Consider the following 15,617-nt stretch of genomic DNA (forward strand, 5'->3'; position numbering starts at 1 on the left):
ATTAAGTGGAGATCCCAGCTGCAAAGGAGAGATAACCTTGAGTAGAGGAGATCAGAACAACACTATAGACTTTGCCCTAGTCAACCAAAATATATATAACGCGCCTCAGCGGCGTGGTTGGTATGTTATTAGCGTCCCACCTCGGTGGTCGCGGTTTGATTCTCGGCCATTCTATTGAGGAGTGAGAGATGTGTATTTCTGGTGATAGAAGTTCACTCTCGACGTGGTTCGGAAGTCACGTAAAACCGTTGGCCCCGTTGCTGAATAACCACTGGTTCCATGCAACGTAAAAGCACCATACAAACAAACAAACAAACAATATATATATATAAACTTTGAATGTATAGAGATAGATGAGGGAAAATATGAATATGACCTATCAGACCATCACCTCATAAAGGTCCAATTCAGAATGAACACTAAAGTAAGGAAAACATTCAGAAATGAAACAAAAGAAATCAAATATTTGAAAGCTACAGAAGAGTCTACCAGGAAATGCCTTGAATATATAGAGTATAAAGTAAGCCAACAAGACAGAAAAGGAGATCTAACCCAGTTGGAAGAAACAATGATTGAAGCAAAAGCAAATAACCTAGAGAAGATAATCAAAAGAAGGTTAAAGACAGGAAAGCAAGAAGAAATAGAACCAGTATGGGTCACCGAAGAAATAAAGAAAGAAATAAGCCAAAGAAGGATATATAACAAATTAAAAAGGAAAGCCACAAGAATAGAAGAAAGATACTATGAAGAAGCATATCTTAAACAAAACAAAATAAAATACAGATAATAATAAAGAAAGCCTATGAAGAATATGAAGAAAAGGTTAGAAATGAGATAATGAATGATAAAAACAGACACAGGAAAATCTGGGAATATTATAGACATGCTTAGAGGAAAGACCACATCAGAAAAAGAATGGATAAGGATATACGACGAAAATAAGCAAGAGATGAAGGACGAAACCCTAGGGAAAGAGCTGGTAAAATTCTGGGAAACAATATACCAAAAAGAAGAAAACAAAATAGGAGAGATATGGAATGAAAGCAAGAAGAACAGTACAAACATGACATGGAAGAAATAGTGAAGAGATTAGGACTGCAGATGAAATACCACATATCTTTAAGAGAATACATGCATGGAGTGTATGATCTAACAGAGACAGAGATTAGACCCATGGAAGAAATCAACATAACAGAAGAAGATGTAAAAAATCAACTCGAGAAAATGAAGGCAAATAAAGCACCAGGGCCAGACGGAATGAAACCAGTTCTGTTCAAACTACTCTTACAGAGTACCAACCTACAAAAAGAATTGGCAGAATGTTTAAACAGCGTACTGAAAGGCAGGAAAACGCAGATAAGCTGGTTTAAGTAAAACAACAACACTTACTCCCAAGAAAAAAAACCACTGTCAAAGATCCAAGGCCAATTACTCTAACAAATGCATCATATAAAATTTTCATGGGGATCCTGAAAACCAAAATAGAAAAGCATATTAGAAATATAGGAAAAATGAATGAACAGCAATCAGGCTTTATATATTTTACAATACTGCATACAAGAAACGTACAGAAGAAAGGACCCATTATTTGTAGTATCAATAGACTTCCAAAAAGTATTTGACTCAGTTAATAGAAAAAAGCTCATTGAGGTCATGATGAAATATAGGCTGCATGCAGAAGTAATAAATGCAGTTGCAAAGATATTTACAAATGATGTAACAAGCATATACCTTAACAATATAGAACAAAAAGAGCTAAATGTAACTAATGGAATAAGACAGGGATGCAATAGCTCAACCATATTCTCTCTACTAATAACGTACCTGATAATAGAAAAATTAGAAAATACCACAGAAGGTTTTAAAAATGAAGTAATAAGGATAGTGGCACTATTATATCCAGATGACGGATTAATACTAGGACACACACTAGAAGAAATAACAAAAGCAATGAAAACCCTTATGGAAATAGCATGTGAATGTGGCCTAAACATAAACAAGGACAAAAGTAATATACAACGACTGGTATAGCATCGCTGATGTGGAAAATATGGAGCACATAGAAGGAATAAAAATAGTTAAGCATATTAAATACCTGGGAGTGACAATCAAAAACATGAAAGACTGCTTCAGAGAACACATAAAAAGGGTCCAAATTAAAGCAAAGCAAATGGCAAATATGGCCAATGCAGTCATCAATAAAAGCTGTAGCAGAGTAAAAATAGGAAAATTGTATTGGAAAGGATTAGCGATGCCATCATTCATGTATGCCATGGAAGTCATGAAACTTGACAAGAAAACTATAAATGAATTTCAGAAGATAGACAATCAAGTATATAGAGCAATTTTGAAAGTAGCAAGTTGTGCGTTAAGATCTGAAATAGGGGCCTCTTCCTGCCACTCAAGAGATATCAAGAATAAACTATTCTACTTGAAACATACACTGAAGAGTGGTGGAAATAGGCTCCTATATGAGATAATCATGGATCAGTATAAAAAAAAAAACCGGCTAATGCAAGTAAAAGAATATATGAAAGAACTAAACAAAAACTTAAGTACAATTGAAGCAGTTAAAGACAAACAGTTAAGAGAAATAATAAACAGTTGGGACAGAAAAGCATGGCAGAAAGAAATAAATGAAAAGTTAACGTTAAGAATCTACAGAAAATATAAAGAAAACATAAGAGAAGAAATCTGGTATGACAACACTGGAAAAAAAATGCTGATCAGTAGGGCCAGACTAGGTATACTAGGATTAAATTATAGAAATAGGGTAAAAGGAGGAGATACAAAATGTTTATGCAGTGAGGAACAAAATGAAAATTTAGAACATTTCTTACTTTACTGTCCAGCATACAATGAGATTAGAAATAGATATAGTTTTATGCTTCAACCATATCAAAAAATAAAGAGGAATTAGTAGCAAATATACTCTTATTGGTAGATCTACTGAGGGAGGAAGTGGAGAATAGGAAAGATTTTCTAAAAGAAATGTGGTATTTCAGAGAGAAGAAACTTAAACAAACACAAACAAAGGAGGAATAAACAAGCAAGGGAGTCGTTTCAAAGGCATATCCCACCTACTACTACTACTACTACAATCTGACGTCATCTAGAAGAAGAAGAAGAAATGGTGTTGATAAACAACTCGTATATATTTATTTCAGGTCTGTGTCGCGACAGGGAGACAGACGAAATACGAAGACATTTTGAGGTTTAACAGTTCCATTCATCGTCCAGTTTAGATGATACGGTATTTCTATATAAGCATTCCGCGGCGATGTAGACTATGGCAATTGACGTTTTCCTACGTTATTTTACTTGCTGTACAAGATTTGAAAGTAATATTTATTCGGACGACTGTAACTAAACAGTAATTTACCATTGAAGACTACATGACGGTACCAACGGGTGCAGTGTACCGACGTATAGAGTTCAAAGGTAATTAAAAGTTTAGTTATCGTGGAACGAAAAAACTGCATAGGAAAACGGCAACTGCCATAGTAAGTCGCCGTGGAATAGTTATATAGTTCTACCCATTTTTAAATACCGTCATATATCTTTGCTGTTCTTTGATAAATAAATCTGATATGAGCAATACATATTGGGAACTGAAGCACAAACTTAAATTGGTTACCCATCATTTTAGAATATTACGTTTTCTTTCAAACATATATTTCCTAGTTTTCTTTGTTTGATATGCACAACTCAATATTATTGTGGAGGACACATTTTCCTGCCAAACACAGTACCTATAAATTAAGAGTGTATTGGTGGAAGAAAAATCGCCTGCGCACAGAAATAATTTTAAAAAATGGAAATATGGCTATAATTGTGGGGTTTAATGAAGTTGTCCATGCTTTCTGGTGGTACGTGACCATAGCATCTTTGAATAAACATACGAAACGTAAGATTTTAATTCAGACTGAATTCCTGTCTTGTAGTTCTTTCCTTTCACAATTACCGTGTTATTTAATATGCGTGTTAGTTACAATAATCTCAATAAGTCTGTTAGTAACATTCCTCGCCTCCATCTTCAAATTAAAATTGACTTGACCGAGTAGCGTAGTGAACATGGCACCAACTTCTGATTGTTTTAATCATATGGTTATGCACGATTCGGTGGCATGTAGAATACAGCTGAATATTACGCAAGAGTTTGTTTAGTTTTCATCGCAAACACATTATGCTCTACATCGATACTTAACAGAACCTCTAAAGCAGACGCTTTTTGTGATCAATTAAATTTTTTGGAACAATATATATCACATGAGCCATGTATAAAATCATAATTAAGTGCTTCTCTAAATGACAGATTATTTATTAGGACAAAAGGGCCATTAAATATCAGATATACATATGCTAACACGTACGCCTCTCAGCCGATCTTGTTACTGCCATCTATTGAGGAAAAATAAATAAGGGCGACGTTCAAGCAGCGCTGCAGCTTAAGTTTAACCGCATTTATTGTTTTGTGTAGTAAGTTCCAAAACTGAGGCGACAAATTTCAGAGAATTTCGTTCGAAATTCACTAACTGGCAACTACAACTCGTAGCTGAAAAAAAAACAAAATTTTCAACAGTGAAAGCTCTATCAAACAAAATAAAGCTAACATATGATTCACAAATATCATATCTATGATATTTATAACAACCAAAAGAAAATATTACGGTAATATTAATTATTTTAAAGTATAGCAATTACTTCAAACTATAGAAACGAAACAATTTGAAATTCTCGTTCAACACAGGATTACCAACATTACCAATGTATATTTCGAGCAATGTGGAAACAAATATTTAATATTATAGTGTATTATCAATTATTTTAGCGAAAATGCATAAAACCATGCAAGTATCAATAGAATGTGAAGGGAAAATCTCCGCGACATTAAACATAATCAACCATGAATGCACCTAGATTCAATGGAGAAGTTGGGGGTGGTTGGTAATTCTGATTCTAGCTTCTAGGACGGAGCATAAAACACCATCTTCGAGAAAGGCTCTAACCTCTGCTGCTACCTTTAGGTGACTAGGCCTAGTTCAGGGCATTGCAAGGCTTACAATGCAGGGCCACTGTCCGTTATTTAGGCAAAGATAGAACCTTCAGGACCGACACCAGGACCTGTCCTTGCACCTGGGAAACAGACTCGCTATATAAAAAATAAGAAAGTCGGTCGCAAGCAACCAGAACACCCGTAAAATCACCATCTGGTTAAGTAGGGAGACGACAGACCCCAGCCACCCCTTCCCCCCTCTACCTCTACCTCTACCCACAATACTAACTCCACCTTTTTTGACTTCAACCTATTACCTCAAATCTTCGAATCATATCCCAACCGTGAAATTTAAGACTGAATTTGCGTAAGTGGGCGTATCATAAGGGAGTGATATCACCCAAATTCATATTTCCACTGACAACCAGTAATCAGTTCGATCAAGTCAAGTATAATTGCATAACAGAAATTTATGAGTTTTTTGGGGATATATATACTATATATATATATATATATATATAGTATATATATATATATATTATATATATATATATATTATATATATATATATATTATATATATATATATATATAATATAATATATATATATATATATATATATATATATATATATATATATATATATATATATATATATATATATATATATATACATATATATATATATATAAAGAAGCACCCGAACATGACCAATAGGCCTAGTGCTCGATTCCTAAAACAGACCTCTGGTTATTCCTGATAGATAAAAACGTCCTGAGAGAGAGAGAGAGAGAGAGAGAGAGAGAGAGAGAGAGAGAGAGAGAGCATAACAGGGGATACTCGAATTAAAATAATGCTCGCCAAGCATATTCACACTCCGGATCGTATGGACAAGAATAGTCTCACTTATGCACTGGCAAAAAAAAAAAAAAAAAAAAAAAAAAAAAAAAAAAAGTGGAAACCTTCCGCATGCAAAAATTTGCACAATCGAGAAATTCCATGAAATTATTAACTAACAAGCTGGAAAATATATTTCCTTGATTCTTGAAATAGGCCTAACCATGTAACCAACGCTAAACGTGCACATAATTGGATTTCGTTTTTTTTTTTTTTTTTTTTACACCAACTTGTCTTATATATATTTCATTTAATCAGATGCTAAACTTCTCTGTGCTTTATCAAAAGAAATCATAATAACTTTCGATATAACGCTATAAAAGAAGAAAGTTAATTTACAAATATTAGGCCAATGCTTTTGCACACGGTTCCTGCTGCCACTCTATGGTGAACACTTCATATCACACTTTGGAAGCCGCAGATGTTTCTTTGGGGAAATTCTTTTTTTTTCATTAATAAACAATTACTGAACTAACATTGATCATTCACTGGGGAAATACTTTGTGCGCTTATACAGTTAATCACTGATACGTTTTATCAGATAAATAGGATGACAATAATTGGAATAAAATATACTAACTGGCAACCCCATAAGTTTCTATAGAAGTACGATCAATTCTGAGATTTGTCGCTTCACTTCTGGAACTTACTGTACAACATTTCTTTACGACAAGTGTTCGAGTGTGAAAAAAACTGAGGTTAATGTCTGTTCTCAGAATAGCTTGTAATAATAATAAAGACATCGAACTGAAGATCTTCGAAGAAACAAACTGGGAGTGCATGAATAATGAGTCCGGAAATAACGATTCCTTTGATATTGATGTCAGTCAAGATGATGTTGATAAATGTATGGATCTTTTCACGGTTATAGCATACCTTGCTGGCTACTGTGTATATGCTGTTGTGAAAAAATATAAGTGTAGCTCCTGTAAAGACTTACTGACTTACTTGCCAAGAAAGAAAAGATAGCTTACCAGACAATAACAGTTACGTTCAGGGTATAAACAGAGGAAGGCTTCTTTATCCGCATGAATTTGTAGTAAACGTAATTCTGTTTAACTACATAACCATTAATAAACTGTCACAGTGTCCTGATTTTATCAAATCAATGTATCAGAGGAATTTGGCCACGGACATTTCACTCACTGTCCTCGATGATAATGATGCCTCCTTACCTCTAAATGATTGTGATGATGGACATAGCACTGAAAATTTTTTAAAAATGCTGATATTTGCTTGGTCCAATGTCCTACTAAACAATTATTGTGAGAAAAGTAATGAAAACATTCAAAGTTGCACAAATTTGACAAAAAAGAGAAAGCTGGATACACCGAAGAAATAAGATTCAGAGGAACAATTGCTGTAAATTGTAGTGAACATTTATTTTGTATATGGCACTTACACCGTTTCCTAAAGAGGGAGGCATCTTTTGTGACCATTTTTGTGCTCTTGGCCTCCTTTCTAAATATAAAAAGGCATTATATACTCATTTCTGTGAATAAACTTTTTTGTTATTACTGTTTCTGCACTGATTTCCCTTCACATTTAATCATATAAACCAGGTCCAGAGGATATTGATGATGCAAAAGACTGTAAAACATAATTAACTTAAGACAAAAATTATATATTCTGCAAATAATTGATAAATGACACCAAAAATACAAAATACGTGGCCAGACTCAGACGTCTGGTGATGACTCTGCTCGGGTCTCTCAGGCCTTCTCAATTCTCTTTTCAAGATGGCGGTGGCTATGCCGAACTCTTCGAGATTCAAACGACCATCATCAGATTGTGTAACGTCAATGGCCGGTCCCAAAGAAATGTAAATCTGCACGCTGACCGACCCGAGACTTAGCACTGGCCGACCTCAATGAACTTCCCTGTCTACATTGGAGATTGTCGAAAGATATTTCATTTTCAAGATGATTTTCACACACTTCCCATTAGTGACGACTGGTATCACACGCATTGCACAGCTAGTAACCTCCAACTTCTAATTTGTCATATCATTTATAGTGAAACATAAATGGGTATTGCAATACAACCATTCTTATATCGTAACGCCATTCTTTATCAGTGTTCATCTCATCAAATGACAAACCTGTTATTCTTTCATCTAAGTAAATTATAGTTTTGTTTTCTAGCAATAATGCTAATAACGAAAGTAAATGACATTTTGCTACGATAATTATTTTACACGTTACTTATGTGTACCCATGTAACAGCATGAGGGGGACATGTTGGGAGGATAATGGCCGATTGGCGAGAAATTTAGCATCATGGTGCACTAGACTTTATAAGTCACTGCTTTTATTAACATTTTCGTCGTTACTACGGAGCAGAGCCGTATATAGGAGCCATGCACCCAACAGAAAACGGAGAGAAGAGAGAGAGAGAGAGAGAGAGAGAGAGAGAGAGCCGAACCTTTGCTTCTCGGTATTTGCTGAATCTTGCACAATGTCACTTAGGCAGTCGTGCCTATGCATTGCACATAACAGTAAACCACAAAAAGAAAGAAAGAAAAAAAGAAAATACACTTGTGAGCAAATTTCTGACATAAAAGAAAGTATAACGAAAAGAAATATTTAACACTTACGTCTTCATTAGGAACGGCACAGTAAACACACGTTGGAGTCGTTTGCTACCGCAGATCGTACGTAATTATTACACTGGTAATCCCTGTGAGACAGCCCCACCGTAATCATTATACCACAATTTTCCCTGCATTCACAACACTCGTCATATCTACACACAATGAACATTATCACTGCCTTAGAAAGCTGGCTGGACTCCCTCGGCCTCTCGAATTTTGCTGACTTCAACGCCTTCGTCAGCAGTAGAGGGACAGTTGCCAAAAATGCATAACTATAATCCCTGTTTCCTAACATCTACCTCTTCCCTTAACTCCTATATAATTCCCAGTCTCTCCAGAAACGTCATCCATAGGCCTAAGTTACCATTTACAGCTGCCACCACTGTTATGGGTGTCAAAATGACCCCATTTATTTAAAAGGAGAGAGAACTACATAATAGCCTGACCTACCTTTGTTGACTCTCATCGCCTGCCTTTCCTGTAGCTAGCTGAAGTTCTCGCTATACGAAAATATAATCTATTTCCCAAAATAACTAACGTGAAAAAATGAAATAAGATGAACTAAAGAAATACCAAAAAGATAATTAAAATATCATTACTCTTCTACGTAATCATATTGGATAAAATTAATTAAGGAATCCCAAATATCATTAAAGCACTATATTACTGCCCTGCATCACCATATTGGACGGAACCATCCCTGCTGTCTAAATAACAACGATCGAATCCATCTGAAAAGGAAACCATTATTATCAATCACTGAAATGCATCAACAAGAGCAGTGGATAAATGTCCTATTAATTTTTTTTAGCGTGTTTCTACGCTTCCCAATTCACAGCATCTAAAATGAATGTCAGTGCGTAAATTTCTACGGGCCAACATGAAGTGTTAGCTTAATACAAAAACAACAAAAACATGCGTAAAAGTTACTTAAGTCTTTCTTTCACTATACCTTATCTCCGTGGATCTCCAAGCACTTTTTACGGCACGGTTTCACACTCGACGTCCATCGCATAATTCCCCTATTAATCACCCATCTGTCCATCCGTCTGTGGTGGTCGCGCATGGTAACACTGCATCCAGGCTTCAAATATTATCCTATTTCGAATATTTACGGTGTATGCACATACAGTAAATTATTAAAACACTTTTCAGTTACAAATGTACACCCAGATATCCTTTAATTTGCCTAAAACTTACACATGGCGTAACTATTTAAAGCCCGGGACGCAGTGTTACCATGCATGACCACAACAGGCGGATGGACAGATAGAAAAAAAGTTATTTTTTTTTTTAGGTATTTTATCCCATCTATTTGTTCTAACAGACATATGCGCTTACACCTATTAATGGACGTACGAATGCACGCACGCTAGTCTATTCTCGGCTCCGATGTACATGCGTTTTCCCATTGCTCATGTACACACCATATTTAGCATAAGCACTGATGTATTCATGTAACTGCATTTTTCTGACGTCACGGTAATATTATGATACGTAAGCTTGTTCCAATGTTTGTCAGAAACAGATAACACTTAACACGAAAGATATTATGTTTTTATTTTCGTGTTAAGTGTTATCTGTTACTGCTTATACATAGTATTTACAATTTTTTTTATATATTCTGATACTATACCCTTATTATTATTATTATTATTATTATTATTATTATTATTATTATTATTATTATTATTATTATTATTATTATTATTAGTTGCAGTTGTAGTAGGTACTCGTTTATTGTAACTAAACTATATCAATTCATCTATATCATTTTTCAGCGAGGGAAAATCTGCATCACTGTGGAGAACGTTATTTGAACTTTGAACTTGACTTGCAAAACCGTTATATCTAGTCCCCATTCCATAGACAAGCGGTTACTATTAGTGTTTATTAATATTGGGGTGTTATGTTCCCCAATAGCTTTATTTATCGTCTCTAAGTGAGCAGGTTTATGAACATTTCATCAGAGGTAACCCTCTCGTTAGGCCAATAGAAATATATACAAATAGACCCACTATATTTCGCAAGAGAAACTTATTTGCATATTCGGAGGGAAAGGGTTGCTCAGTATTATGGGAAAGGTTTACGTCGGTCTCAGGTTTGATTCGCGTTTGCGGAAGTCTTTGAAAAAATAAATAAATAAATAAATAAATAAATAAATAAATAATAAATAAATAAATAAATAAATAAATAAATAAATAAATAAATAAATATCGTTATAGAATTGAGTGCCCTGCTTAGCCAGAGTGCTCTACATAGGTCTATTCACATTCAATTTAGCCACCGAAACTTTAGTAGTCTTTAATGCTCGTCACTCATGACGACTTCAGGGAAAAAGTGATCATAAACTTGTTCAATGTGAGGGATTTGCATTATGGTTCTTTTATGATTTTTGTTCTATAGGGAAAGGGCATTATGAGGACTGGATAACGAGCAGTTTAAGTCATGTGGAATTGAAGATAATCTCTTTAGAATCTGTGGTTCACACCAGACAGACAAATATGCAGCGCTATGCGTATATATTGCGGCCGGAAAAATACAACAGAAAACCTTTAATACTCTTAATGCAGGATAACCAAGAGAGGTGAAGTATGTTTACATTCTCCTCTTCTCCTTCTTCCTTCTCTCATTTCGATGTCATCGATGATTCTGGTAATTGTCTGCGTCAACATTATTCATTCTCTCTCTCTCTCTCTCTCTCTCTCTCTCTCTCTCTCTCTCTCTCTCGAGCAGATATGAAAGTGTTCACTACGAAAGGCAACAGGAAAATTGCAGTAATATGTAGATTTTTGGACTTATTCTATCCATATATTTTTATTCAGTCAATAATTTGCTCATATGCAGTTATATTATTTGCGTGAATTCACATCCAGGGATAGTTTTTTTTATTAAATTAACTATGGAAAAAGGGCATGATCAAAGACATTGACAACCAAACATCATTACTGTATGTAATCATTAGTTGGAAGACAACAAATTGTGTGTGTGTGTGTGTGTGTTTGTTTATCTGAAATTATACCACAGAGAAAAATGAAACTGAAAAAAATCCCACATAGTTTCACCTGTTTTCTAAAATGTCTCCAAGAGGACTTATAGACAGTGCGTGGTATAGAAGGCGATTTTCATCTGTTCCTCCAGAGTTTTGTCCTTCAACGATGCAGGAGACGAGGAACGAAGAGTCGGCTTCAACAAGTGGATTTGATGCAGGAGAAGAGGAAAGAAGAGTGTTTTCTCCTTGAAGACGGAGGAACGAAGAGTCAGCTTCAACAAGTGGATTCCGAATCCCCCGAAAAAAGCTTGTATCGGAGAAAGAGTGGATTCGGGGAAACGGAAGACCTGTGGAATCCCGAAAAGAATCATGAGGCATATCCTACAACATACCTTACCGCCAGCGCTTGTCGGATCACGTATGATCAAAATGAAATTACTATCGAAATGCATTGCTTTTGCTGGATCTCTAATCGCTACAGTGTTTTGGCAGGGAAACACCGTTTCCCTGAATACAGATTGGAATCTCCTTCAGGAGAATAATAATAATAATATAATACAGGACAATGTGGAAAATTGCTTCCCTGGATCTGCCTGGCTTAAGAACACGAATCTTTTCATGAGGAAACTTGCTCCACTGCCCCCCGCCATTGAAGCTGGCGAAGGTAACAAGGCAAAGCGAGGAATAGGACTACTTCCATTGTTGCCTCGATTCCTCAAGGAATATTTACGCAGTTACAACCAAAAGCTTTTCCTGAGACGTTCATGTAGTTCCTGCGAAGGTATAGTTCCTGGACTAGGTTTCAAGGACTTCCTAAAAACTGGGGCAGCACTTTTATTGCTCGCCGCCGTTCTGGGGATTGAGTACTACTTGACAGGAATTGAGCGCTCAAACCGAAAGACCTCTGCGGATCTCCAATTGGAAACGGAGGAGCTTCGGGAAGAGGTAGATCGATTGTCACAAGAGAATGAAGAATTCAGAAGCGACAATGAACGAGAAGACCTCCAAGCTGAAAATGAACCGCTGGAAGAAGAACACGTACAAATCGAGCCGATTTACAACGACGTGGAAATTAACTTCATCTCCGATGAGTCTCTCCAGCGTCAAGTCCAGCTGGTGAATTTCTTAGGCGAGGGAGCCAACGGATGGACAGACATCGTTCTGTTCAACGGGGAGCGTTGCGTCATGAAGACAGCCAAAGGGAACAAGCTGCCACTGGACGAGCTACAGATCTTGGCCCACCTGAACGGGGCAGGAGGAGCCCCGAAACTTCTGGCCACGTCCAAGAAGCGGTGCGTCATGTCGATGGTAGGAGACTGCACGTTGGAGGACTTGATAACAAAAAGCAAATACGGCCAAGATTTCCTGTTAAAGGCCATCAAGCAAGTCTGCGACAAAATACAGGAGATGCATAATAAATCAATTCTGCACAACGACATCAAACCGGACAACATCATTTACAACAAGGCCACGAAGGAGTTCAGTCTCATCGATTTCGGCCTATCAACAGAAATAGGAGAGAGACTTTTGGATATCTGGGATCCAGAGGTGTTCCGAAGGCTCTTTTGGATGTCCCCCGAGACTAAAATGTATGAGCCATTATGTCCAAAATCAGATGTCTACTCGGTCGGAGTAATGATGGGTTCAATCTTAGACATGTTCAACTGGCCTAGACGAAAAGCCATTGCTCTTGCAAACAGAGCAAAGTCTGGAAGAGTCGAAGAAAGACCGACACTGCAGGAGTTCATGGAGGAGCTGGAACAGGCTCTGAGAGGCAAAGAATCTAGACGAAGATGGAAGGAAAAATTTGGATTCAAAAACATTCAAAAATTTTTCCGTAACATCAGAATTTCCAGCCCAGGACTAATGAAGAAAATGATGAGGAAAAAGAAAAAAGACAAAACTTACCCGCGACCAAACCCAAAGACACCTCTGCCATCACATAAGAAGAAGCGCAATATTTGGGGCAAAGTCAGAAAGAAATTACAGATGCCATTCAAGAAGAGTTAGGTAAAGTCTTTATATTCCCCCTCCCCTTCCCCCCCACATATAAAGACAACCTCTGTTACGGCGTAAAGACCCGTTAGGTAAAGTCTTTATATTCCCCCTCCCCTTCCCCCCACATATAAAGACAACCTCTGCTGCGGCTTAAAAACCCGTAAGGTAAAGTCTTTATCCCCCTTCCCCCTCCCCTCCTTTCCCCCCCACATATAAAGACAACCTCTGTTGCGGCGTAAAAACCCGTAAGGTAAAGTCTTTATATTCCCCTCCCCTTCCCCCACATATAAAGACAACCTCTGTTGCGGCGTAAAAACCCGTAAGGTAAAGTCTTTATATTCCCCCTCCCCTTCCCCCCCCCCCCACATATAAAGACAACCTCTGTTGCGGCGTAAAAACCCGTAAGGTAAAGTCTTTATATTCCCCCTCCCCTTCCCCCCACATATAAAGACAACCTCTGTTGCGGCGTAAAAACCCGTAAGGTAAAGTCTTTATATTCCCCCTCCCCTCCCCCCACATATAAAGACAACCTCTGCTGCGGCGTAAAAACCCGTTAGGTAAAGTCTTTATATTCCCCCTCCCCTTCCCCCCCACATATAAAGACAACCTCTGTTGCGGCGTAAAACCCGTTAGGTAAAGTCTTTATATTCCCCCTCCCCTTCCCCCCCACATATAAAGACAACCTCTGCTGCGGCGTAAAAACCCGTTAGGTAAAGTCTTTATATTCCCCCTCCCCTTCCACATATAAAGAAAACCTAAGCTGCGGCGTAAAAAACCCGTAAGGGTAACGTCTTTATATTCCCCTCCCTTCCCCCCATTTTTCCCCCCATATTAACAAGACAACCTCTGCTGCGGCGTAAAAACCCGTAGGTAACGTTCCTTTATATTCCGGGCTTTCCCCTTCCCCCCAAATATAATCGACACCTCTTTGCTGCGGCGGTAAAAACCCGTTAGGTTAAAGTCCCTTTATATTCCCCCTTCCCCCCTCCAACCACATAATAAAGACAAACCTCTGCTGCGGCGTGAAAAACCCGTTAAGGTCCACGTCGTTATATTCCCCCTCCCTTCCCACCACATATAAAGGGACAAAACCTCTGGCTGGGCGGCGTGAAAAACCCGTTTAGGTAAAGTCTTATATTCCCCCTTTCCCTTCCCCCCAAATTTAAAGACCCCAACCTCCCTTGTGCCCCCGGCGTGAAAACCCGTAAGGTTAAAGTCTTTTAATATTCCCCTCCCCTTCCCCACAAATATAAAGACAACCTCGTTGCTGCGGCGTGAAAAAACCCGTAGGTTAAAGTCTTAAATATTCCCCCTCCCGCTTCCCCCCATTTCATATTAAAGACCCAACCTCCCCTTGCCCCTTGCTGCGTTGAAAACAGTTAGGTAAAGTCTTTATATTCCCCCAACCATTTTACCACCACATATATAAGACAACCTCTGTTGCGGCGTGAAAAACCCGTTAGGTAAAGTCTTTCATATTCCCCTCCCCTTCCCCACCACATATAAAGACCAACTCCTGTTGCCGCGTTTCCCCAAAACCGTTAGGTAAAGTCTTTATAATTCCCTCCCCTCCCCCACATATAAAGACAACCTTTGCTGGTTGGCGGGTGAAAACCGTTAAGGTAAAGTCTTAATATTCCCTCCCTTCCCCACATATAAAGACAACTCTCTGGCGGTCGTGAAAAACCCGTTTAGGTAAAGTCTTTATATTCCCCTCCCTTCCGCCTCCACATATAAAGACAACGCTCTGCTGCGCGGCGTGAAAACCGTTTAGGGTAAGGTCTTTATTCCCCCACCCTTCCCCACATTATAAAGACACACCCTCTGTTTGCGGCGTAAACCGTTAGGTAAAGTCTTTTTATTCCCCCTCCTTCCACATATAAAGACAACCTTGTTGCGGGCCGTAAAAACCCGTTAGGTAAGTCTTTATATTCCCCCTCACTTCCCCCCACATAGTAGACAACTCGACAACCTCTGCTGGCGTAAAAAAAAACCCGTTAGGTGTCTTTATTTCCCCCCCCCCCCCCCCCCCTCCCCCCCCCCACCCCATATAAAGCAACCTCTCAAAGCTTAAAACCCGTTTAGGTAAAGTCTTTATATTCCCCCCTCCCCTTCCCCACATATAAAGACAACCTCTGTTG

The 15,617-nt window shown here is 37.9% G+C and overlaps 1 protein-coding gene across 1 annotated transcript; it reads left to right on the plus strand.

Moving 5' to 3' along the window:
• Positions 1-11,024: 11,024 nt before the first annotated feature.
• LOC135209396 (serine/threonine-protein kinase max-2-like) lies at positions 11,025-13,488 on the plus strand. Its single transcript, XM_064242090.1, has one exon. The coding sequence runs from the start codon at positions 11,848-11,850 to the stop codon at positions 13,486-13,488; it is 1,641 nt and encodes a 546-aa protein (XP_064098160.1). The 5' UTR covers positions 11,025-11,847.
• The last annotated feature ends 2,129 nt before the right edge of the window (positions 13,489-15,617 follow it).

This window comes from Macrobrachium nipponense, chromosome 37 (assembly GCF_015104395.2).
Source record: "Macrobrachium nipponense isolate FS-2020 chromosome 37, ASM1510439v2, whole genome shotgun sequence".
In the NCBI taxonomy this organism is placed as follows: Eukaryota; Metazoa; Arthropoda; class Malacostraca; order Decapoda; family Palaemonidae; genus Macrobrachium; species Macrobrachium nipponense.

Coding starts and splice junctions, on each gene's coding strand:
- LOC135209396 (XM_064242090.1), top strand. CDS start 11,848: ATGAGGCATATCCTACAACATACCTTACCGCCAGCGCTTGTCGGATCA.